The sequence below is a fragment of the Cavia porcellus genome, unplaced genomic scaffold, assembly GCF_034190915.1.
Source record: "Cavia porcellus strain 051 isolate PalLab524CR breed Dunkin Hartley unplaced genomic scaffold, mCavPor4.1 scaffold_6, whole genome shotgun sequence".
Lineage (NCBI taxonomy): Eukaryota > Metazoa > Chordata > Mammalia > Rodentia > Caviidae > Cavia > Cavia porcellus.
Window position 1 is genome coordinate 97,720,518 of NW_026947489.1, and position 24,767 is coordinate 97,745,284.

The 24,767-nt window shown below is 42.1% G+C and overlaps 1 protein-coding gene across 18 annotated transcripts in view; it reads left to right on the forward strand.

The window, feature by feature from the left end:
• Nucleotides 1-24,767, forward strand: part of Plekha7 (pleckstrin homology domain containing A7) — a 211,709-nt gene that overhangs the window by 148,962 nt on the left and 37,980 nt on the right. For all 18 annotated transcript variants that reach the window (XR_010048397.1, XR_010048398.1, XR_010048399.1 and 15 more), the window contains 5 exons: nucleotides 89-193; nucleotides 2,480-2,552; nucleotides 3,622-3,722; nucleotides 8,780-8,955; nucleotides 20,256-20,726. Coding sequence is in view for 12 of the 18 variants with exons in the window: in XM_063251805.1 (XP_063107875.1) it covers nucleotides 89-193; nucleotides 2,480-2,552; nucleotides 3,622-3,722; nucleotides 8,780-8,955; nucleotides 20,256-20,726 (926 nt within the window). In the remaining 6 variants the exon portion in view is untranslated. The remainder of the gene's footprint in view (nucleotides 1-88; nucleotides 194-2,479; nucleotides 2,553-3,621; nucleotides 3,723-8,779; nucleotides 8,956-20,255; nucleotides 20,727-24,767) is intronic.

The window sequence follows — 24,767 nt, forward strand, 5'->3', positions numbered from 1 at the left end:
AAGCTGACGACCCTCCTAATAGACAAGAGCTTTTTTGTGTATCTCCTTAAACCCTCAGTTGCTAGATTTTTATTCTACTTTTTTCTAGATCATCAAATCTAGCAATAAAGTCCATAGCTTTGGGAAGAGGGATCAAGCCATTCGGAGGAACCCCAATGTTCCAGTGGTGGTGAGAGGCTGGCTGCACAAGCAGGTGAGGGGGCCGAGGGGAAGTGGCTTCTTCTGGATTCTTTTCTTTCTGTAGCCTTAGGACACTGGGGACATGCACAGAAGCTTTCTGTTCATGGGTCTGTCTGCAGCAGGTGTGTTCTGACCACTGTGACCATTGAGTGATTATAGCTTTTTTTCCAAAGGTTACAGCGTCTCTTGCTAAACCCACATGACCACTTTGTTTTGTTTTTTTTTTTTTTTTTATGATCACATGACCACTTTGGCTTCTGCTAGTATTGGTTGCTCTAGAGTCCAGACCCTGGGTCAACTTCAGTCTAGCCTTCCTGCCAGTTCTCTCCCAGCACTTGTCTTTCTGATATTTAAATCTTCGTTATTGTTTAGCTGAAGAGTCCTAGCTTTTTCTCTCCTCCTGGTCTGGTATATGTTTTTAGTGCCCTAGCACCTCATATTCCAAATCAGCCAGACTTGGCTCATTGTATACGGATCCCTTACCTCTTTCTGTTTATTTCTTTTTCTTTTTTAACTTTTTATCGGTACCGGGGGATCGAACTCACGACTGCCTGCTTGCAAGGCAGGTGCTTATGCCGCTGAGCTAAATCCCCAGCCCCCCTTACCTCTTTCTGTAATCGCTATAATCACTCAGCACAGTGGTCGAAACACATCTGCTGCAGACAACCTGCTTTTTCTGGATCTTAGCAATGTGGTACCATTGCCAATCTTCCAGACATGTGGCTTAGCAATCTCACCATCACCTGCACCTCCTCCTCCTATATACATTCAGTCAAGAAACCTGACAGCTTCATCTCCCCTGAAGCCATCCTTCATGTCCATCCCCACCCCCAGTTCATCTGTCTTTGGTTCTCTGGCCATGGTGGACTCTGAGCTCCCAGGGCCAGAGACTTGGCTCTTTTGTCCTCTTCCTTCTCTTTTTGCCATTCATTCATTCATTGCTTCCCAAGTACCTGCCATGATCTGAGTGCTGTCTTGGTGGGGATAAAGGAATGATTAATAATCCATTCCTGTCCTGAAGGACCTCATTGTTTACCAGGGAAAGTAGCACATACCTCATGTCACATTGTCACACAGCCCAGTCTCTCACCTATCATGTGGTACTATCCCTGAAAGCCACCAAATGATGTTCACCTTAGGAAATTCACGTTATAAATCACACAGGAGGAATCTCCAAAATCCCCCGTGATGTCTACTTCCCTAGTTCTGTTCCCCAAGATAGCTCCCTCCTCATTTAGCCTCTTCTGTCAGATCTACCTTGGGCCCTACCTTCTCTAATTTCCATCCTTTCCCCTCATAGCTCTATTCTCCCCTCTTTTCTTATTTGAATAATTTAGCCCTCTAATATTTTCCCATGTCCATTCTTGCCTCCTTCAAACAAAGTATGCTCCTTGGAAACATGTTAGGAAAAGGAAGAGATCATAAATACCTTTTCCTGTACCAGTCTCCTTGTCAGGTTGTTGGCTTTCCTATAGCCACATAGGTCCATGCTGAGCACTGTGGATACCAGTAGAGCCTGAGGAGTCTAGAAGCATTTCTTAGGGTAAGCTGTGTGAACCAGGTGTGGAGGGCTGGGCAAGTGGGATGGATGCCATTAACATAGGGAGCAGAGTGATCCTATGACATTTCTGTTTTTCTATCTTGACTATGTTTTTAATTTTCATGATTGTTTAAAATGTTCTTAATAAATGTAAAGGCTTACATTTAGATGAAAAAAGACTGATTCATTATGAGGAAATTTGGTAGCAAAGTCAATCCAAATCTCTTTACATCAAATGGAAGGAAAACAACAACAAAATCAGTCCCTTATGGAAGAGAATTGAGCCTAGTTAAATGAGAACTTTGCTTCAGTTAATTAGCTAACTTACACTCTGTTCAATATTATGTGAATTCAGTTTTCTGATCAGCATAAAGGAAGATATAGCATGGCACCTAAAATAAAATCAAAACAAAACTTTATTTAAAGAGCTGATTCCTCTATTAATAAGAGACATATATTTTTAATTTCGTGATTTTCTTTCTAGAAGGTGGTGGATTACAAAAATTTGTTTCCATGAGACCAAAAAAACAAAACAAAACAAAGCAAAAAAAAAAAAAAAAAAACCTTCCAGTAATAAGCTTCTATTGTTGAGCCTAAATTTAATGTCCCATCCAAAGAATAGCTATTCAACCAAACATTCATTAATTATTGATAGAAAACATGAATAGAGGCAAGCCTTGCTTCCAGAATCAGGTTGTATGTTACTGGAGGGGAACAGGATGTTCAGATATTCCCTGACTGCTTTGCTTTGTTTTGCAGGACAGTTCTGGGATGAGGCTGTGGAAAAGGAGGTGGTTTGTGCTTGCTGATTACTGCTTGTTTTACTATAAAGGTGAGCTTGAGGCTCAGGCCATGAAGGGCTCTCTGTGTGTGGGGATGTACATAATGATTTCTTAAATCCGATGTTTGGATCAATAGCCTGAGTTAATCAGGAGCCCACTTCTTTACGAAGTTTTTACTTTTGTATATGTGGATTGTTGATGAATCCAGTTTTACCAGTCTTGACACTGAAAGGCCAAGCTCTTGCATTCAAGTGAGGAGAATCCACTTTACCTATTATTTAGGGTTTCTTCCAAGGCATCCAAAGTCCTTAGAGGATTCCATTAGGGAGATTGAAGGGTAAGTTTTCTACTGGAGAATCTAAAAAGTCTATTTAGAAGAGACAGAATTTGAGTTAGACTTTGAAGGATTGGTACAGGTTTGCCTGTATTGGTGGAGAAGGGCATTACAAGAAAAAAACACAACTTGAGGAAAGTCCTAGATGTGAAAAAAAGTAGAATGACAGACAGAATGCTAAGACAAAGCTGCTGAGGTATCCTGAGATAAAGGTCAGGAGACAGATGTGGGCCAAGACTGAAAGACTATCACAGATGGGCAGGGAGAATTTGGACATTGGTTTGTGTCCAGTAGAGAATTGGCAAGTGCCTTTGAGTTGGAAAGCGACAGCACCAACTCTATCACTAGGAAGTAAGAGACTGCTGGGTAAGGAGGAGGTTTGAAGGAAGGGGAAAATAGAAATACGAAGATGGTTCATACATATTTGTAGTTTTGCATGTGAGCTTCACTTTGCCTAGAGTACTCTTTCCCATCCTTGAAAACACGATACACATAAACCTTGACTTCCCCAAACTGCATACCCTTCTTGCACTTGGCTCACTGCCCTTTCTTGGGAATTAACAGGTTGAGTTAAGTGTGTTTACATGGCTCTCAGTTCACATGCTCTTGGGAGAGCACCATTGCTAGTTCCCTGTGATTCCAACACTAGCACATGCATGCACAGGGAGCACCTATATGACCTGGGAAAAGGAGCTGGCTATAATTCTTGGAAAACAAGGGAGCCTTAAATAGTGTGCTCAGGAAGGTGCCCTGAAGGTTGTTCTGTTGTTTTTTTCCATTCAAAGACAGCCGAGAAGAAGTGGTCCTGGGAAGCATCCCTCTGCCTAGCTACGTGATCTCGCCTGTGGCCTCTGAGGATCGCATAAGTCGCAAGTACTCCTTTAAGGTGCTGCCCTTCTCTACTGCAGCAATTCCAATGTAACAATCATGCTCAAAAATGCCTTCAGGAAGTAAGTTGCTTTTGTGAGGAGGGGAGGAAGTTCAGATGCTAGAAAATTTCAGACTCAGGTTAACCAAGGTATAAATTATTTAGATAAGAATACCATGTCACCTGTACTTCCATGTGAAGCTGAGCTTTCAAGACTCCCTTTTCTCTGTGGCTATTCATTTTGGAATTGTCTAAGACAGCTGTTTTCATGCTTTCTTAATACCTTTGTCAGCCAGTAGAACAAGTGTCCAAGTGGTGTAGCTGATGATCCCACAGCGAATTTGTTAATTACATTCTGAAAACCCATGCTGAGGAATTAGGGTCTGCATGTTGAACAGTTGGTCAGGTTAGTCTACTTTGTTTATCTTGTTGAAAAATAATTAGAATGAAATTATTTTCTAGATTATTGAAGATCCCTGAGCAGTGGAACCCCTTTCTACTTTGTTGCTGGGCCATTTATTTGGAGGGAGTGGGACCATGGTCATTTGAAGGCCATGGATCCTTTGATGACCTCTGGCATCTGTGTGGAGGGCACAGGAAGGTAGTACGTAGGCATGGACTTATGGAGTCCTAAAGCCTTGCTTTCTCCATTTGTGGCCTTAACTGCAGGTGTTCCCTCCCACCCCCAAGGATGGTGTGAGTGTGACAGATTGAAGATTCACTTTCCTAGAAGTTGAAACATAGGTCCCAGAGAGCACTGCAGCAAGCACCCTTTGGTTCCATTAGCCCCAAGGATTAGCCCTCTAAGCCCACTCAGTATGAGGTGGTATGATACACTTCTAGCTGGGTAGGGGCTACTGCCCCTGCTGCACTTGTCACTTGACTGTCCCCTGTTGGGGGTTCAAAATGAGCACTAGACAGCAGAATTCATCTTTTCCAGAAATAGATAAAGGACCTCGGAAAAGATACTGTTTTCTAGAAGGGTTGAAGGAGAGTGTTGGCACATAGTGACCTTGGTGTTAGCAGTTGGGCCTTAGTCTGAGAGACTTTTCCTAAGCAGTCGTGTGCACCATCATTTTGATCTGGAGTTTCTGGTAGTGGTGATGCTTGGAAAGTCAACTTCTCTCCCTGCTCCCTTTTCTTCCCAAGGGAGCACAAAATCAGCTTCTGCTTTTGCTTTGCTCATCCATAGGTTTGAACTATTTGTTTCTTTCCCTCTAGGCACCACCAAGTGTCCTGTCCCATAGAATAGTATTGCCTTTTATCAGTAAAACCAAGCACTTATATACCTGTTACCACCGTTAGTGCTCCCAAGAGCCTGTAAAGTCAGTATTATTGGCTTCATTTTAGAGATTAAGGATGTGAGATTCTGAAAGCTTAGGAAATTTGTCCCAAGTCACAAAGCTGGAAAGTGATACAGGTCCTGAATTGTATTTCAAGGAGGGCGACAACTTCTGTTCTTCCATGTCTTATCTCGTCCACTTCCTGAACACTGCAGGAGGCTTGGGTGATTTGAGTAAATGCTTACTGTATCATTTGGGAACTGTCTTCTGTAGAACTCACTAAAATAATTTTTAAAATATTTTTCAGGCTTAGCTTTTGCAGGCTGAATTACTCAGAACTGCCCCCCGCCTTTCCTGGTGTTTGAGAATTGCTATTAAGCAAGCAATTTGGCTAACAATGCTTCTTGTGATTGGGGGGACAGCATCTGGAATATTCTCAAAGTACTTTGTATCTATCTTTGTATAATTCATCTTAACACTTCACTAGGAGGTGTGAAAATAGATTCTAAGAAAACATCTTTTATATATTTTAGATTCATTACCCCCCAGTTTTCCTTAGAAAGACTTTACCAAGAATGTGCAATAAATCTTGTCTGTCTAGAAGGTGTCATATGTTTGGAGTCCTCAGGTTCTGATAGTAGTGACAGATTTGCAGACAGCTGAAAGGTTCTAGAGATCTGGCCCTTTCTGGCCTCACTTCATGCTGGCTCCCCTCTTTCTCTGTGCCAGTCACACTGGTCCCATCTTTAAGGAGGAAAATACTGTGTTTTTGTCCTTGGGATCTTAGCATCACCCCCTGTTGTTCGTAGGATAGCCGCTTATCATGTGGAAGTCAGCTTGAATGTGGGCTTCTCAGGTCAGTGTTCTCTGGGTCAGGCTGTGTTCCTGTCCCTCTTTCACAGCATCTTGACCCTTTCGATAACACTTACTGTCATGGTAGTTACCTGTCTGTGACTTTTCTTCTACTTGCCTATAAACTGTCATAACTTTATTTAGGACTGTCCCTTTAACTTCTAGTACTTCTACCTGATAAGCACTTAATAAATGGTAAATTATTATGAAGTGAATAAGTTGAAGGATGCATCATGTCAAGTATTGTGGTGTACACTTGTAATCCCAGCACTTGAGAGGCTGAGGCAAAAGAATTGCCATGAGTTTGAGGCCAGCCTGGACTACATAGTGAGTTCAAAGCAATTTAGGCCACATAGCAAGACCCTGTCTTTAAAAAAAAAAAAAGAAAAAGAATGCATCAGACAATAGATGGCCCTGTATTTCCCACCTGGTTTTTCTGTACTGAAGTCTGACTTGGGGAGGGATGATTCTGGTTTCCTTTTCCAGTGCCATGTCCAGACCCAGCATCTAACGGCCAGCACAACAGTTGTCCTCGGGACACTTTTTTTTTGACGTAGGTAAATGTTTTCTTGTTCATGTCACTTGCTTTAGGTGTTATCTGGTTTCTATTCAGTCATGTAAATCTGTATAGTGGGATTGTGTTAACTGAAAAGCAAAGAGTTAGAGAGGAAGGAACCATCTCTAAAGTGAGACTAGGGCAAGGGTGAGAAGACTTCATATCACCTGAGCCCTCTCATCTTCCTTACTCATTCTTAGAGCACTTTGAGCTTGGGTCCTTTGGCCAGATGGAAAGGCAACTCCCTGGACTTCTTGTCTTCACAGTTAATGTATCTGTCTCAGCACAGTCAGAATGCAGCTGGGAACCTGGTCTTCAGAGTCCAGAGCAGCTGCTTGCACACCTGTTGGTGGCTGGGTTAATGAACAAAATTGTAGTTAGAATCATGTGTGACTCCCCTCTATGATGATGGTGGCTGCAATTCCCAAGGCTTATTTGGAAACAGGCTTGCAGATTCATGCTTCTGTGCTTGGACTATGTCCTGAGTTTATTTCTGGATGAGGTTAGCTCCATGTGTTCTCAGGGACTTTCTTCATTGTGCTTATTCAGACCTTCTTTGACTAGGCAGAAGATGCTGTGAGGGTATGACCAAGATCTTATGAGGACATTGCCTTGGGAACTTTTCCAAGAATTTTTGTTGATTCATAGTAAGATGTGCACAAGTTTTTTCTTAGTGTCCTCGTATTGCAGCATTTACAAGATACTGCACCTTGCTAAAATAGGAGGAATACTGCTGGGCCTATAGTCCATATGTGAGGTATGCAAAAGAAGGGTATGAGATTTCTTTGCTCGCTCTGGGGACCTTCAGTACAGGCTGTGTTTGTCTAGACTTCTTTAGCCCTGAACTGGATAGACTCAGGCATGTAGATTTCAGAAGTAGGCCTGTATTTTATAGGCATTCTAGACCTGAATGCTTAGGATAGAGGGAGAAATAAATAGTGAAGTTTCACCTCAGGCATTTCATTCCTTCCATTCTAAAAGTATGTCATTTTCCAGCTTTTTACTGGTTTTCTTGTTTTTTCTGACTGATCTTGGTGGGATCTGCCTTTTATCATGGATCCTGTTTATAGGATCTATGTGTATTTGCCCTCATTTCTGGATAAGGCCTGCAAAAAGCATTGTACAGAGCAGCCAGGACTTGGAGTCAGACCTGAACTCTATAGTTTTTCATTCATTCAACAAAATCTATGAAGTACCTACTATGTGCCATAAACTGTTGGTGGGGAAATAGATGTGAACGAGAGAGAAAACATTTCTCATGGCACTTTTATTCCAGAAGGAGAGGAGAAATGATAAACCAGGTGATAAGCAGGTACATAAAATAAATAATATCAGTTACTGGTAAATGGTGTGAAAAATTTGTTACTGTATGTGCGTATTTTTGAAAGTTATTTTGTATTTCAGAGCTTCATTAGCACATCTGTAAAACAGAGATTCTGCCCCTACATTTTAAGGCTGTTGGCATGAAAATGAGATTTAAGCCTTGGTGTAGTACTCAGGAGACACATCAGGGTGTCACAGGCACCCAGTAAATCTTCCTATTTCTACACTGTCTTCCTGTGTAGCTTGAGTGAGATCTTCTTACAAATTTAAAAATTACAGAGGGGAAAACTGGTTCTGCCTCTGCTTTGGAGACCATCTTAGTCACTTTCTCCATAGTCACTCCCAGAACCTCTTCCAAGGTGCTTTACAGACACACATGGACATGCAAATTGATGCAAAGGTACATAGTAAATTTGTTAAATTGTTTAATCTAATGTTGTATAGCCCTGTCCTAACTAGTATCTTGTTTTAGAGAGATAGTGTAGCAGCATCTTTGATAAACACACATTGCATTTCATGCTAGGAAGTTGAAACACGCTGAACACTTGTACCAAGCCACATGCTATTGCAGTGGATTTTGACTCAATTCTTACCTGATTTTAGCCAAATCAGGAATTGCATGCCTCAGAGGAACCAAAATAGATACTCTCAAGAGTATGCTTCTACAGAATGAAAGTTTTTTAAAAAGCTTATCTATTCTGCTGGGGATATAGCTCAATAGCATAGTGTTTGCGTAGCATGCAAGGCCCGGGTTTGATCCCAAGCACGATACACACACAAAGTCTGTTTCCTATCAAGACCTTGCCTCTGTGTCCCACCCTAGGCACAGGGAACAGGTACAGTTGCAGGGCTTTGCTTGGGGGTAACAGGCATAGCTGTCACTGGGCCTATCTACAAGAAAATGGAATCTAGCCCATGACATTTTTTACATGTGGAGATAAGCTGGCTAGTGTTGGAGTTTTAGTCTGGCAGGAGGAGAGCATGACCACTGTGCCTTCTTGTTTCCCAGAAAGGAGAGATGTGCTGATGTCTGTCCTGGCTTTCTATTTCTACACTTACAGGCTGTGCACACAGGGATGCGAGCACTCATCTACAACAGCTCCACGGCAGGCTCCCAGACTGAGCAGTCAGGCATGAGGACCTACTACTTCAGTGCTGACACCCTGGAGGACATGAACGCTTGGGTGAGGGCCATGAACCAGGCCGCACAGATGCTATCTCGATCATCACTGAAGAGGTCAGTCCTACCAGGGGATCCCAGATAAATCCTCTGACCTTCCATTTTCTCACTGGTAGTAAACATTCCCTTCTCTTTCCAATACTTTTTAATGAGGAGTGCTTCCAGCAGGAGAATATATAACTGACTAATTAGTGTTGTTTGCCCCAGCTGGAAGCTCCTTTAGATGCTATCTAGTCCTCTTTCTTTACAAATACAGAAACATTACAGGCCCAGGAGGGTGGCCTGACTGCACCATACACTTAGTTTTGTTTTGTTTTTCTTTCTCTTGGGTAGAGAGGGAAAGGACATTTTGGGATAGAAGGGAGAAGGGGAAAAAAGTCTTGCCAACTGAAGATGTACTACACCTGTCTTCCATGTCCTGAGGGTTGTGAGATTCCAAGTCTGTTGTTTATAGATTACTGCCTGAGAAAACACCATGCAGAAATAGGTTAAGGGGCTCTGAGACCCTAGGGACACTCAAAAAATCAGCATGTGCATTTAGCTGTCGTGTACCTCATTTGTCCCTGTTTAATTCCTTGCTATGGAGAGAAGTCATTTTCACAGTGTTCCTTTAGGGAGACCTCAAAACGAAGAGCAAGCCAGGTATGGTACATGCCTGTTATTCCAGCACCTGTGAGGCTGTGCTGGAAGATACTGGGGCTACAAAGTGAGTTCAAGGACAGCTTGAACCACAGAGTGAGACTCTGTCTCAAAAAGGTGACAAAAAACCTGAGGGTGTATTCTCCTGCAGCTGAAGGGATACAGTGTTTCACTGAGTGGGTTCAGAGTTTAGAGGGTATAGTTTATCTTGTTGACCTTTTCACACTTCTTTAATTTTTGGTTCTTCCTAGCTTAGTGCTGTCTTTCTTTTTTTCTTCTTCTTTACAGCTTTCCTAAGGAAGTGCTGTCTTTCTTGAGGCAGATATACCATTGCTTTAGATAGTGGTCTTCTTCAACAGACCATGTAGGTTCAGGCCCTACCCTCCAGAGTTTCCATAGCACTTCAGTCCAAACATATCTGTGATGATCTCAAAGCTTCTCCCAGTAGTCTTCTGGTGTCTATTTAGTGTCATTGCATTTCCTTGGTCACCCAAGGAGGAAGAAACTGAGTGGTTTTTGATACATCTTACTCTTAGGCCACATGTTATTTCCTCATTGTCATTATTTTCCAGTCTTCACTTTTCATTCTTTGGATGAACGAGTGAATAAATAATACAGTAAATTAAGATATCCTTAATGTAAAATAAATATTTTCTTGTGTCCTGCGTTAGCTTTTCATCACTATTACAAAATACCTGAGAAAAGCATCTTACAGGAAAATTTATTTTGGTTCATGATGTCAGAGGTTTCAGTCCATTGTCAGCTGGTTGTATTGCTTTTAGAAAGAGAAGTATCATGGCAAAAGGGCATGGTGGAGCAAAACTGCTCATCTCATGGCATCCAGGAAGCAGAGACAGAGAGGACGGTGTTAGGGACAAGATACACCCTTCACAGGTATGCTCACAGTGGCCTATTTTCTCCAACTGCACCATACCTCCTAATAGTGCATTTTGCTACCAACATCACCTTATTAATCCACTGATGAGGTTAGTATCCTCATAGTCCAGTCACTTCTCTAGGCCCCTTCCTGTGAACATTGCTGCACTGGTAATTAAGTCCTTAAAGCATGAATCTTTGAGGAAATACTTCATATTTAAGCCATAACATATCCCAACTTTGCTCAGCTCATTATGTCTGGCTAGCATACTAGGTAAAAGGAAATTTGAGAGTGACATTGGCCTTACCAGGGAGAGGTTGTGTGATTGATAAATAACATCTACCTAGACTCTTGAAGATCAATCTACTTAGCCAATATTGGATTAAATAAAAAAACTCTACCTACCTGAACAATTTCTAGTTTGCTATCATAATTTTGGTTCTGGAAAGAATTATTTCTTTTTAAGTTCTCAAGCTATTGTATTTTCTCTAACTTTTATTTGCACTTTTGAAACTTCGTATTTTGCTCTTAATAAATTCTTAACATCCCATGATCATGTTTACTCAAGTTTCCTTTCCTTTCAAAAAAGAAAGACAAGGGCCAGGGATTTAGCTTAGCGGCATAAGTGCCTACCTTGCAAGCGCATGGTCATAAGTTTGATCCCCAGTATAAAAAAAAAAAAAAAAAGAAAAGAAAAAGCTTATCTTACCTTCTGAGTAAAAATAAAGACATTTTGAAATTGTCAGCCAAGCAAATACAGATTTATGTTCTGTTTTTCCAGAATAAGATGTTTAGACATTTGGTTAGTTAAAATAATTTGTCAGACAGAACTAAATCCTCTCCTCCAGCCTGGTGATGTGCATTGTAAACTTCTTTCACTGTAAGTAGGCAGCCCCAGCAGTAGTTTTTATCCTCTCTGTCTGCATTTCTCACTCAGATCCTTATGTCCTCATTCATACAAGCATATGCTTTCTTTATGAGTGATGGTAAATAAGCATTTTGTTCTTGTTGTTTGTTTTTGTTTTTTTGAGACAGGGTCTCACTATGTAGTTCAGTCTGAACTCACTGTACAACTCAGACTGGTCTAGAACTTGTGGCAGTCTTTCCAAGTGCTCAGCCTCCCAAGTGCTGGAATTATAGGTTTGCAGCATTACAACTGGCATATCACTATGCTTGATTGAAGGTGACAGGAAATACTAACAAACTTATCTTAAAGGCAAGCTTTATTGTTTCAGGTCACTTAAAAAGTTTACAATGTATCTGGCTTTAGAACAGCTGAGTTCAGAGCTCCAATAGTGTCTTTTTAAATTCTTCTCTTAGATTCCATGTTCTGCCCATGTTAGGTTGGGATTTAGTCTTAAGCTCCATAAGGATGTTCCTGGTATATCTGGGATCTGGTGGTGAAATAGCTGTAGTGACCGTAGACTGGTGCCATCTAGGTTGAAGTCCAGCAAGAAAGAGCCAGAAGTTCCCAAGTCACATTTATACTCTACACTGTCTACTGTGGCTGGGGAATGCACCGTCCTGATTGGCACACGTGCTTCACTCCAATAACAGGGGTAGCGCCCCTCCCAGACTGTGGGGACTGAGAGTGAGGTGGGGTAGGTTCCCAAGGAAAAGCTATGGCAGAGGACCCAGTAATAACTTGGATGAGGATGAAGGGAACAGCAAGAACCAGTGGCAAATTGGACCAGTTGTCCTCTCATTACCTACTGTGTGTTTATTTGCCTTAAATAGCTCCTCCAAGAGCTTGAGTTTCTGAAACTAGATAAACCTGCATTTAAGTCCTGGCTCTGCTGCTTTCTAGCTGTGTCATATAAATGACATACGTTTTTTGAACCTGAATTTTAAAATTATTTTCAGAGGATCATTACGAAGACTAAATAAATGAATGTATAAAGTGGTTACTTAGCATAATGCTTGATATGTAATAGGTACCCCATATCAGAGGCACTGGCTTCCAGGGTGTTTGGCTTCATAATATCACTGGTCCTTTTTTAGTCGTCTGGCTCTCATTAATTGTGAGTCTCCTGTGAGAGCGTTGCACTTTGTCCTTTGCCCAGCGTGCTCATCCCATAACAGTGTGTGAGCTCTGATTCAGCACCTGAGGCTCTCCACAGTACCACCTCTCAGCCTACATCCTGCTCTTCTGCTCCTGTCTCCTCAGCCACTTCCTGCTGAATTCCTCTGGCAGGAGCAGAGCTGGGAACCTTCTGTTTGCCTTCTGCCTTTGTTTTTTTCTGCACAGGCTTTGCAGTCCCTACTCCACCCCATGTGCTATAAGGGACACTAAGCCTACATTCTACTTCCTGTCCATCATCTCTTTTTTCCCATGTCCCTATTCTGCCACTTGCCAGACTCTGGACTCTGTTTTGATTTCCAACAGGTTTGACTAAGCTGAGGATGCCTTTCTTTTCCTCTCTAGCAAACTAAAGCACTAAGCAAGGCAGTCTTATTTGCATTTCCAGATCTCAAAACTGGTAACTCAGGAAGGCATTTCACTCTTTTCATAGTTGCCACACTTTTCTACTGGTACTGAAATCCTGTTTTGGGACTGGAGGAATGTATAGTCTAGTTCATCTTCAGAGTAAAATCCTGGGCTTTTAAATCCCTGCATGGGTATTGTTCCTGTACACATTTAATACATCTCTTGCCATTCCCCATTCTTTACCTCAGTCTTTCTGAACTTTCCATTTAGCGAACTGGTGCATTTGTTTATGCAATCATCCATTTAGTCCTTTGCGTTTTTTTTCCTACAAGCATTTATTAAGAGCTTACTGTGTATTATACACTGCTGAAGATGCTGAAAACATAGCAGTGTTCAAAGATAGAGGCAAAGAGCCGGGTGTTGGTAGCTCACGCCCGTAATCCCAGCACTCAGGAGGCTGAGGCAGGAGGATCATTGCAAGTTCGAGACATGCCTGGGCTACAAAGTGAGCTTAAGGCCAGCGTGAACTGCATAGGGAGACCCCGTCTCAAAAAAGACAGAAAAAAAAAAAAAAAAAAGATAGAGGCAAAGTCCCATTCAGCATTCATGGGAGTAAAGGAATTAGACAAACAGTAAATCAATTAAACAATATTTATCATCTGTGCATGAAGCAATAAAACAGGGTGATGGGCTAGTGTGAGACTGGGGGACACAGAGTAGCGCTTTAGTTCGGGTGGCCAGGAAAGGCTTCTGTAAGAGGATGATGTGAAGTTGAGGCTTAATTATCACAAGAAAGTCAGATGTTTGAGACTACAGTACATCCTTTAGATCTTGGCCAGTATTTGTCTCATATCCTTCTTCCCTGACCTCAAGGTGATAGATAACCTTCTTGTAATCCTCTCTCATTACTTCATTTTTCATTACTTCCTTTATCAGACTATGAGCTCCTTGAAAATGATAAGCTTGTTTATCAGTGCCTGGCAAGTAGTAAGTGTTTAGTTAATAGATAAGCACATGGATGTTCTATCTGGCTGTGCATGTGAGCAGATGAATGGGTAAACAAAACAGCTATGAAGCTTGTACCTATAAGAGTTCAAATAAAGGACCCGGGTGACTGGAAGCAATCTGAACACTCTTCTAGGATTTGTGCCTACTCGGAAATGACCCTCATACTTGGGGCCATCGACATGCTATTTGGGAAATTAAGTCTTTGACTTTCTGAACTTTGGTCATCTTGGATTAAGTGGGGCTGGACAAGTCTTTCAGACCCTCAGCAGAAGAAGTACTTTATAAAGGCATTTTTAGCCTAGGGCTGGGCTTTGAAGTCAGATCAGATGGGATTTGAGTCCTACTTATATCCCTAGAGCACATTCTGGGGCAAGTTGGATAACCTCCTTGAGCTTCACTTTTATTACCTATAATGAAAGAATAATAACATCTCTAGTCACATAGGACTGTGTGATAGTTTTTTAAAAAAGTGCTTAATGTAGTGGTTTGCATTTCATAAGTGCTCAATTGTTGACAGCTGCTGCTGTCATCATTCTTATCTTTCCTTAGAGACAATGTGGTGCCTCTCTTGTCTTGACAGTCCTGATCTTACTGGATTATTTTAAGTATTAGATCTGTGCCAAATTCCCAGTATGCAATAGCACCTAGCATATGCTAACAGTAACCATAAAATGTATTACTTTGACTGTTGTATAAAGTTGGAAAATGAGTAAAGGTAGCATGTGTCAGAGCTCTAGACTGGCTTAGGTTGAGCTGTGACAGGTGTTATAACTTGCTATAGAAAAGGAAGACAGGAGTGGAGAGACCTAGCAGCCACTGAACATGTTTCCTCTCTGCTTTGTCAATCCTTATAACTTCACAAGGGATGTCCAGTATCCACTCTACCAAAGCAGCAGGAAACCTCAGCTTGCCAATTGGGTTGCTTTACTGAGTCTGCACCCTTAAGTCTCTCTGAGGAAAGGTAGCCTGGAGAGTTGTGTGTGGTCAAAGCTTCCAGGCCCTGTATTGTTAATTCAGGTAGAGCAGACTGAACATAAAAGGTAGCAAGATACCTTCTTTGTCCCAGGGGGACTGTCCTGTTTAACTCTGAGGAAGAAAAGAAACCAATGTCTGTCTCCATTACTCTACTCCTGCTCCTTCCTCAATTGTACAAACTAATTTGAGACAGAAACCTGCCTGAGGGCTCTCCAGAAACCTTGGGCTCCTTTCTTTTCAACCTTTTGTACAGGTTTGTCTGTGGGTTCTGTCTTTGGATCCTTTTGTACTTCTGAGACTGGGGGCTACTGGTCCCTAGAACTCAGGATCTATAAACATGCAAGACCATCCGTGGCACAACTTCTGCCTCCTGGCCTGGCTTTGATCAAACCCTCCCAAGATTGTTAGTGACCTGACCCTTGTTTTTGGCTGCTGGATCAGTCATTTAAGGTAAATGCAGTGAGGGAGCTTTCTAGGGAGAGAACACCAGGGAGACTACATCTGCCAACAGAACCACAGTTTGACTAAGCACCTGCAAGCTGTCATTCCTCCCCCAGCCTGAGTCTTTAAATGACATTTATGTGTGTTTATTTCTAACTTTAAAACAGAGGCAAGTTACTCCTTATTGCCTCGTGAAATAAAGGATTTAGAGGCAAAATAAAATAATGATCAGTACACAGTCATGTGGTAAGATCTATTAACTTCCAAGTTTTTATAAAGAATTGAGGGAAGTGCACCCAGTCTGAGGTATGTGCTCTTCACATGCAGGGGAAAACAAGAGTTTGCTCCAAGTAAATGCACAGCATTCTGTGATATGTTTAAATGGCCCAATTCCAGCCTATAATCAGCTTACCCCCTGTCTTGGAGAATTGTTTTTGGTTACTAGTAATAAAATACTCCCACTGAGGATCTCATAATCAAACTGAGTTTTGGCTTTCTCACATAACAGGAAACCAGAGGCAGTGAGTCCAGGCTGGTTTTATAGCTTCACGATGTCCTGAAGAACCCCAGCCTTTCCCATTACTTTATGCCCAGGGTTCATCCTCATTTTTGTTACCTTATAATCCAGTGGAGTATAAATCCCAAGCAGGAAGAAGAGAAGTCTTAGTAAGCCTGCCTTCTTTTAAAGACTTTACTGGAAGGGCACCCAGAAATTTTATTTATACTCTCTGGCCAGGTCTATGTCACATGATCCCCTTCAGGTTATATATGAAATTACAAAATTTTTTTCAGGATGCACTGCTGCTTTGAAATACTAGAGAAAGAAAGAACAGATGTTGAGCACATACCGTCTTCTTGTACCTTGTCTCCTTTAATCCTCATAATGAAGAGACAGGGGCTGTTACTCCATTTACGAGATGAGGAACCTGAAAGCAGAGAGATCGCTTACCCAGGGATACTTACTTTATAGGTGATAGTTCTTTGGGGTTTTATTTGTTGTTGTTGTTGTTGTTGTTGTTTTGCTTTGTTTTGTTATTTTGGTTTTTTGAGACAAGGTCTAACTATGTAGCTCAGGCTGGCCTCAAACTTGTGGCAGTCCTCCTGCCTCAGCCACCTAAGTGCTGGGCTACCAGGTATGCCCCACCACACCCAGCCAACATCAGTTCCTAAATCCAGATTTCTTTTCGTGTAAACCCTGTGTTCTGTAGGTTTGTTATTTTCACAAAATGATACAAATGGACAAAGAGGTCACTGAGTGTGGATAAATTTGTAGTGTTTTTGGACCACTGTTGATTGCAGATGTTCATGATAATGGCAATGACCTGCACAGAAGTAGCCCATCTGGGAAAGGCATGTGTCACCTTAGCTAAACATTTATGTTCTGCATGGCTAAGCCCTCTGAATGACACAATCATTGGCAACAGAGAGGTGCTCCATTCTTTCGCATCATTGTTCTAAACTGAGCATTGCGAATTTTCTTTGTGACAAATCTGATTTGAGAAGTCCTGTGTTAAACTTTTGGGAATGTGAGGAGACAGGGAAAAAAACCAAAAAACATTTTTGGCCTTGAATCCTATAACTTAGTAAATTAAATGTGTAAATCAGATAAAGTTAGGAAATGGGAAATATTATCTTTACCTGCTTTTGGTTATAGGCTGAATATTTAGGACACAAAAGTGCATCTTAAGTAAGTTCCAGGAACCATGGAAATAAGGAGATATTTATAACCCCAAAGTCTTAGGGATTAGAAAATTGCCAGGTGACCAGCAGACTACCATTCTTTTTTTTCTTTTATTTCTTCTTCTTCTTTTTTTTTTTTTTAATACCAGAGATAAAACTCACAATCTCACACTTGACACAGAGCCTGCTCTGTGCCTCTGAGTTATATTCCCAGGCCCAGACTACTATTCTTTTATCCACCCTAAAGGTATGTTTTTGTAGTAAATTCTGAGTTTATTTGAATAAAAGACTCCCCTATCAAATTGATTTCCAAGAAATACTAGCATGAATAGGAATGTGTATCCTCATATGTACACACCCAGTAGGAACTAAGCTTTATCATTGTGAAATTAGCTGCTAGATTAGCGAAGACTAACGTCCATTATATAGTGGTTATTTATGAGAACAGTATTAAATATGGTCACCATTGAAGAAATCAGGCTTTATGGTTGACTTTGAAGGCAGAGGTTTTGACTCTACTGTCTTATACCCTGGATTTCCTGTTCTAGGTAATATATTGATGCTCAGTAAATCTGTGGTGATTGATTAGTAAAGAAAGGAAAATCCACATTGCCATTGCTTGGACTATGACATTGTATCCCCAATCCTTGGGTCCTCAAGCTAAAGAAGCCATTTCCCTTTGATTCTAATGTCATACATGTGGGTGGCATATTTCACTGTCTGGCTCCTATGTTTATATTTGGGGTGTGAATAACAATAAGATACAGTTACTTGTATTTCATAGTTGGAGTAACAAGCAAATGAAAGCAGAGCAGAGACCAAGGGCATAAAATTGCACGATTTAGTCAGATGTGACCCAGAGGGTAGCAGACCTTTCATCACCTGGGCAGCAGCCTCAGCCCATCCTCTATGGGTGGTCTCCTGAATTTGAGAAGTAGTAAAGAAGATAAAGGCTACTTAGGCAACTTGGAGGCTGCTGATAGGGTTGCAGTGATGAGGATTAAAGGAAAGAAGTCCGTTAAACCCTATCATGTACCTTGTGAAACAGAATTGTCCCTTCATAAGCTTACAGTAAGATTTTTTTTTTCTTTAAGGCCTCGGAACTTTCCTTGGTTTTTTACTCCTGAGCTTATAGACTCCTGAATGTTAGTGATGAAAGGGCCTTATGTAAAAAAAATGATGTAATAGTCCTTTCAGTGTAAGTAGTAGAAACCAAACATTAACTTACATGAGAAAGAGAGTTTATTGGTTAGGACCAGAAAGCCCAAAGATGTATTGGATTTATATATGGCTGCCTTTGATACTGCATCTCCCAGACTGGGTTGACTGTGCCCTAAGTCTGTGCTGATTATTGGCAGCTGAAGTTCTGAGGTTGTTACAAGGATGCCTAGGGCCTGACCCCTGAAATGTGAATGCAGCAGAATTTCTGTTAAAAACTCTCAGATACAAATGGAAAATTTGCTGTGTTGGCCATTTCAAGAGTGGCGGCTAGAACACCGCCCTCTTTTAATACTTTAATGAAGGAGCAAGGCTAAACCACCTGCCTCATCCAAAAATCCCTAGTAAATCTTTGGCCTATCTGGGCTGGACAGAAATATGTTCCTGTAACTCCAGTGGAACTACCATTGCGTCCCTGGTACCAAATAATGGCAGTGTAGACATAACTGGGACCTGTCCCAAGTGGATGAGGAGAGAAGCAGCTTACAAAAGGAGGTAGGCCTTGAAAGAAGAATCCACCCATGTCCCAGAGATTCTTCTCATCTTAGTTCACTGCAGATCCTTCTTATGTTTCCAGGTTTATATAGATGTAATCCTTGAACACACACATGAAGAAGCAGTGGACAAACATACGTAGGCTTTGGATTCTACCTGGGGTTAAGCCAGGTACCACATTGTTTCAGCCCTGTGGTCTTGGACAAATCATCTATGCCTCCATTTCCTTCACTCTAAAATCTGATTTCTGGTATAAGGTTGTTGTTAGTTCAGTATTACTGGATTCCTGTTTGAGCTGTCCCCTGGTAAGATATATTAGTGGTCATGGGGTGAAATGTCTGTTCTTTAGTTAACATTACTGAAGAGTTAATTAAGCTGCCAGCTGTACTTTGGGCTATACTAGAAGCCAGTGGAAGAGACCTGGCTTCAGGAGCTGTCTTAGTTATTTGTCTCTCATTGCTGAGACAAAGTACCTGACACACACAGGTTAACAGAGGAAAGGTTTATGTAGCTCACAGTCTATAGAGGTTTCAGTCCATAATCAACTGGCTCCAAGTGGCACATTGCAGAGGAGCAATCATTCATGGTGGTGGAATTCAGCAAAAGCAACAAGAGAAACCTCTTTCTGTCCCTTATATTGTGTGTAGTCTAACAGGATTAGGACAGTGTCAGTCCAATCAGTGGACTGATCCAGCAGTCACCCACCCTTAATTCTAGCACCTTTCATCCCAGCATTGTATCATGAATCAGTCTACACCCTGTTAAGACCGGGGTTATAACTCAGTGGCACTGCACTTACCTGGCAAGCACAAGGTCCTGAATTTGATTCCTGGTATAAAAAAAAATTCACGCATTGCATTCAGCCACCTCTGAAAAAGCCCCTTGACCACATGAGACTTTGAGGGCACACACAAATAATAACAAAAGCCATCTATTCAAACTGGTCTGCCTCACACTGACAGATGAATAAATAACAGAAAGAAAAGATAGACTTGGGAACAGAGGCAATATCCATTATCTATTATGAGACTGTCACATGTGTCACTTACTTGTTTTTTTCATGCAAAGTACTTAGGGTACTTTTTCCAGACAGTCAATGTACAGAAGTTCTGGGTGTACAGTGATTGGTTAGATGAGCCTGTAACCTGTAGGAACCTGTTGTCTCTTTGGGAACTACTACATGAGTAAACACACAGTTATGGTCCAGTATAATGAGTGTGACAGTATCATCAGCATAAGGTCTTATTGTTGTTTGTTTGTTTGAGACAGGCTATCACTATGCAGTTCAGGCTGGTCTTGGGCTCCCTTTGTAGCTCAGGCTCAAATTTGTAAACAATTCTCCTGTCTCAAGTCTCCCAAGTGCTGAGATTTCAGAAGTGCACCACCACACTGGTTTAAGGTCTTATTCAGACTGAGGATGTATGTCAGGAGTGGCATATCCTTAAAAGAGTAGTAGAAAGTAGGCAGCAGGTAAAGGACTAGCAAGAAAGATGCTCCAGGCAGAGAAAATGACCCAGGCTAAGGTAAGTACATGTGAAATGTGTTCACTGGGGAAAGTGGCTGTGGAGCGTGCTGAGTATGTTTCTCTTGTTGCAGGGATTTGGAGAAAGTGGAGCGGCAAGCTGTGCCTCAGGCCAACCACACAGAGTCCTGTCGAGAGTGCAGTGATATGGGTCCTGAACACTTAAGGAATTGTCCTCATCATAGCCATGATGACTCTGTTGGTTTTGAGACGCAGGAACAGGAAGAAGAGCGTTACCATTCCCAGAGGGACCTGCTGGAGAGCAAGCGGGACAGAAGCAAGGCCAGGTCCCCATACTTGCCTGCTGAGGAGGATGCCTTGTTTGTGGATTTACCCAGTGGCCCAAGAGGCCAGCAGGCACAGCCCCAGCGTGCAGAGAGGAATGGCATGCTGCCCGCCTCTTATGGCCCCGGAGAGCAAAATGGTACCGGTGGGTACCCTCGGGCCTTTCCTCCCAGGGCCACCACAGAGAAGCACAGCCAGAGGAAGAGCAGCCTGGCCCAGGCAGAGCCCTGGACAAAGGCCCCAAAGGCAGATGGCAGGAGGTCAGTGTGTATTCAGGATCCTTCTGATAATGTAGTAATAGTAGCTATCAATTCCCAGCACTTACTGGGTAAATTGAGGCTTTAAACCCTTCACCTCCATTATCTATGTGAATCTTTAGAACTGCCCTGAAGGAAGGGTGAGATCTCTGATTTATAGAAAGAAAAATTAGGGTTTGAAGAAGTGAAAGAACCTGTCCAGGGCACACAACTCAGTGGCAAAGTAGGAGTTCAAACCCGTTCTGTGGGCAACCAGAGCCCACAGGAGATTACACTGGTGGCATCTCTGCTCCCTGGAAAGGCTGCCTTAAGACACTGAGTGTGAAGCTAGGGGAAGATCTCCACTTGTGCCGCTTCTTTGCAGCTGAGAATTCTTTGTAGAAACTAGAATAAACACAGGTCTAGGTTTTAATTCCAGCCACCTCAAGAAGTTCTCAGGGGCTGCTGACATTAGGTTTTATGAAGCCTGTTACTTAAAGAAGTGGCTTTAACTATTTAGAAGGGGTGCATCTCTTGCTATTTGCAAAGCACTGTCTGTATTTTATTATAATTTTAGATTCCTTAGGACAGTTTATAGAGTCATGCAGCTGCCCTGTTGTCTCCAGAAGCCACCATAGTTTGTCTTCATTATGAAGATAGGGCAGCTTGCTTACCTCTGTAGCCTTCTGAAACAAACCACTGACTAGAGAAGACACTCAGAAATTCTAAGAAGTTGGTGTAGCTGTGGTCAGTGGGCCAGAGTTCAGTCCAGAAGTGCAGCAGGCCTGATACTGTTCCTGTCTGAGGGTCAGACTCTGCCTGTGGCTCTGGAGGCAGAAGTGCTCCTCAAGCAATAGCCCAGGCCTGCTTCCAGATGTGTGGGTGTAGAGTGCATGTGTGAGATGCTGTGACCCTTTAATCTGGGCCAACTGGATAGTTGTAAAGCTAGATAATGGAGAGGTCACATTAGACCCTTCTGAGCTACTGAGAGACATTGCTGTGTATTAGAGTAGGAGAAGAAAAGACCTTTAGTATGTTAGGTAAGCAGCTTTCCTCTGCCACCTAGGAATGACCAGGTATCAGTTCTGTTTGTTCAACTTTGGTGTCCTATTGAAAAGAGAAAGCTACTGTGACAGGACTCAGAGGAGTAAAGTGGCTGTCTTTGATGATGGGCTCAGTGTTCCCACGCAGTTGGCACCAAATGATCCTCTACTGAGTGAGGTTGGACAGTTAGCAGGGGTAGGGGCAGTATTGTAATGGGTCCTCCATTTTATTTCAAAAAGCAATAGGGGGAACTACTGAAAAGATTTAAGCAAATAAATGATGTGATCTGATTAACATTTATAAAGAAAGAGCGAGCCTAGGGAGGAAGCTACTGAAATAGTCCAGGAAGTAAAATAAATAAATTTGAGGTATTTTGGATGTTGAAGCAGTGGAGCTTATCAGGGCATTAGATACCAGGATGGAGGCAAGAGAAAAAGGAGGGTGATCGCTAGAGTGTTGACCTGAGAAACTAGTGGCTGCTAGGGGAAGGCTAGAAAGGAACAGATTTGGGGCATCAGAATTTTTATTTCGGATGTAAAAGTAGGGAGGGTCACAGGTGGAGCTGAAGGTTGCATCTGGGTTTGGCTTATCTAAAGGTAGATGTGAGGCCTTGCACAGGTTAGACATGAGAGCTTGGTACCAGTCTGGAGATGACCAGTAGATCACAGATTGTGGATACAGGTGGTAGAGATTCGGGAGAGATGACCGTGGAGTGGGTAATTGATGCCTTGGTAGTAGTTGATTGCCCAAGATAGAGTGCTTCTTAATCTTGGCTGTACAACTTTTCTCTTTGGAAGTCCTGCCCCAGAGATTCTGGGGTGAGGTAAAAAGTTATATGTCCCAAAAGCTCCTTGGGTAGTCTTACCAGTTTGGAAACTGTTGCTTGGTTACACATTGGAATCACCAAGAGGGGTTTAGAGGCTTCACTTTAATGCCCAGAAATCTTCCTTTGGTCTGGGTCCCAGGATTTTTAAAATGCACAGCTTTTCCTCACCAAAAGATTCTAATGTGTGGGTGGAGTTGAGAATCCCTAACTCTGTAAACAATAGCAGGGATCAGACAGAATCTTAGGAATCCCCAGTGCAAAGCCTGGCAGAAAGCAGAGTCTCCTTAAAGGAAATGGAAGAGGGAAACTGAAGTGTTCTTTGGGGGAGAATTTTTTGGTTGTTTTGTTTTGGTACCGGGAATCGCTCAGGGTCTCATGCTTGCCAGGCAGGTGCTGAGTCACTGAGCTGTATCCTTGGCCCTGGGGCAGAATTTGTGTTGGAAAAAGCACTTCTGTACAAAAGCAAAAGTGAAAGAGGCTGTGGATGAAGACTTCTCCCTGAGTTTGGTACCTTTCAAGATGGGCACCACTGAAAAAAAAGTCTGACACCTCAGACTTATCTGACCTTTTGTTCTAACCAGAGGTCTTTCTTCCACTTAGCTCCTTGTTGGGTGTGGATGAGCAGACCTGTATTGCCACCTTTAATAAAGTTAGAATTTCAAAATGAGGTCAGGAGACAGAGTCACAGAAAGAAAAGAAGCTAGTGAAATGGCATAGCCAGTGACAAAAAGGACTTTCAAAACAGGGCCAACTGATACTAGAAGTTGTTGGTTGTGAAGTATCTCTAAATAATCATTTGTGACAACCCACACACCTAGTTGTTCTGCTATGTTACTGGGAATCTGCAGGAGTGCATCAGGAAGCTGAAGGATAAGAAGTCTGTGAGGAGATGAGAGGTGGCTGTGGAGGTCCTTGGGCTTTCCCCAGATGTGAGATAGGAGTTCAGGCCACTCTTAGGTGAGGGGCAGAGGAACATCATGTCTGTAGGGAAAACAATTCATTGACTTTGGAGTTCATTGGCCACACAGCCAAAGGAATTTCAGACTAATGGGGGAGACAAATTTCAGTGGGCTAAAAAGTGAAAGTGAAGAGATGAAGGCAGGAAAAAAAAAAAAAGAGATGAAGGCAGAACATAAAAGAAGTGCTGTCCATCTTTCAGCAAAATGCTTGGTCTCTGATTTTTTACATGTTTGTTAAAATCTCAGCATTTTATATTCCCAGATTTTTCTTTCCTTAAAGATACACTTGTAATTTCTTACAGCAAGTGATAAATAGATTTGGTTGCTTATTAAGGAAACTCTTCAATTATTCATTTGAAAATATAGAAGTTAGGGCTGGGGATTGAGCTCAGGGATGGCAAGCTCAAGGTCATGAGTTCACTCCCCAGTATATATATGATGGATCTCTGTTATGTGTATAATTGAGGTTGCTTATCTCGTTATCATTAGACTGAGAAAGTAAAGACACTGAAAGGAGTTATTTTGACTGCAGTACGTTCCTATGTTTTCAGCTTTACATCACACAGGAAATTATTTCTAACTGTTCTTTCAGTCCTTAGAGAAAATATATTTCGCATCATTAAACTTGTTGAAAATATGGTTCACAGGAGTCAGTCTGCCATGACATACCCTTAGAGTCTTACCACAGTCTTAACAGCTTGCTTTGAAATTCTGGTCTTCTTTTTGTCCCCAGTGTTCAAAGTAAAGCATTATTGTAAAAATAATAAGATGGGAGTGGAGCTGAGGCAAGTTACTCAAACACTGTTATAGCAGCAGAGTAGGAAGTAAGCCCCTGCGTGTTGGAATAGAAGTTACAGTAAGGAATTTCTGTTGCATAAATAATTGGGGGCGAAAAATGAGTTTACATTCTGATGTGACCATGTTTATACTATCTAAACTAGGATATCATTTTAGTGCCTTTTGAGACCTTTTCAAGTAAGATGAGTTCATGCCAGCAAATGGGTCTGCTGTGGAGCAGAGCTGCTCTGGGAGCTCCTCCTCAGGATTTTTACCTCATCTTTCCGCTATCTCCCATATTCCTGCATCTGGCATTGATCAGTTATCATGGCTTGACTTCTGCAGCCAGAGCTCATCACTGTTCTGATACCTTAGGCTCACCCAAGTGACAGACTAAGTGGAGGGCGCTGGCTAGAGGATGACCTCAGGGTGCTGGGGCAGTGCTTGGTGGGGAACTCT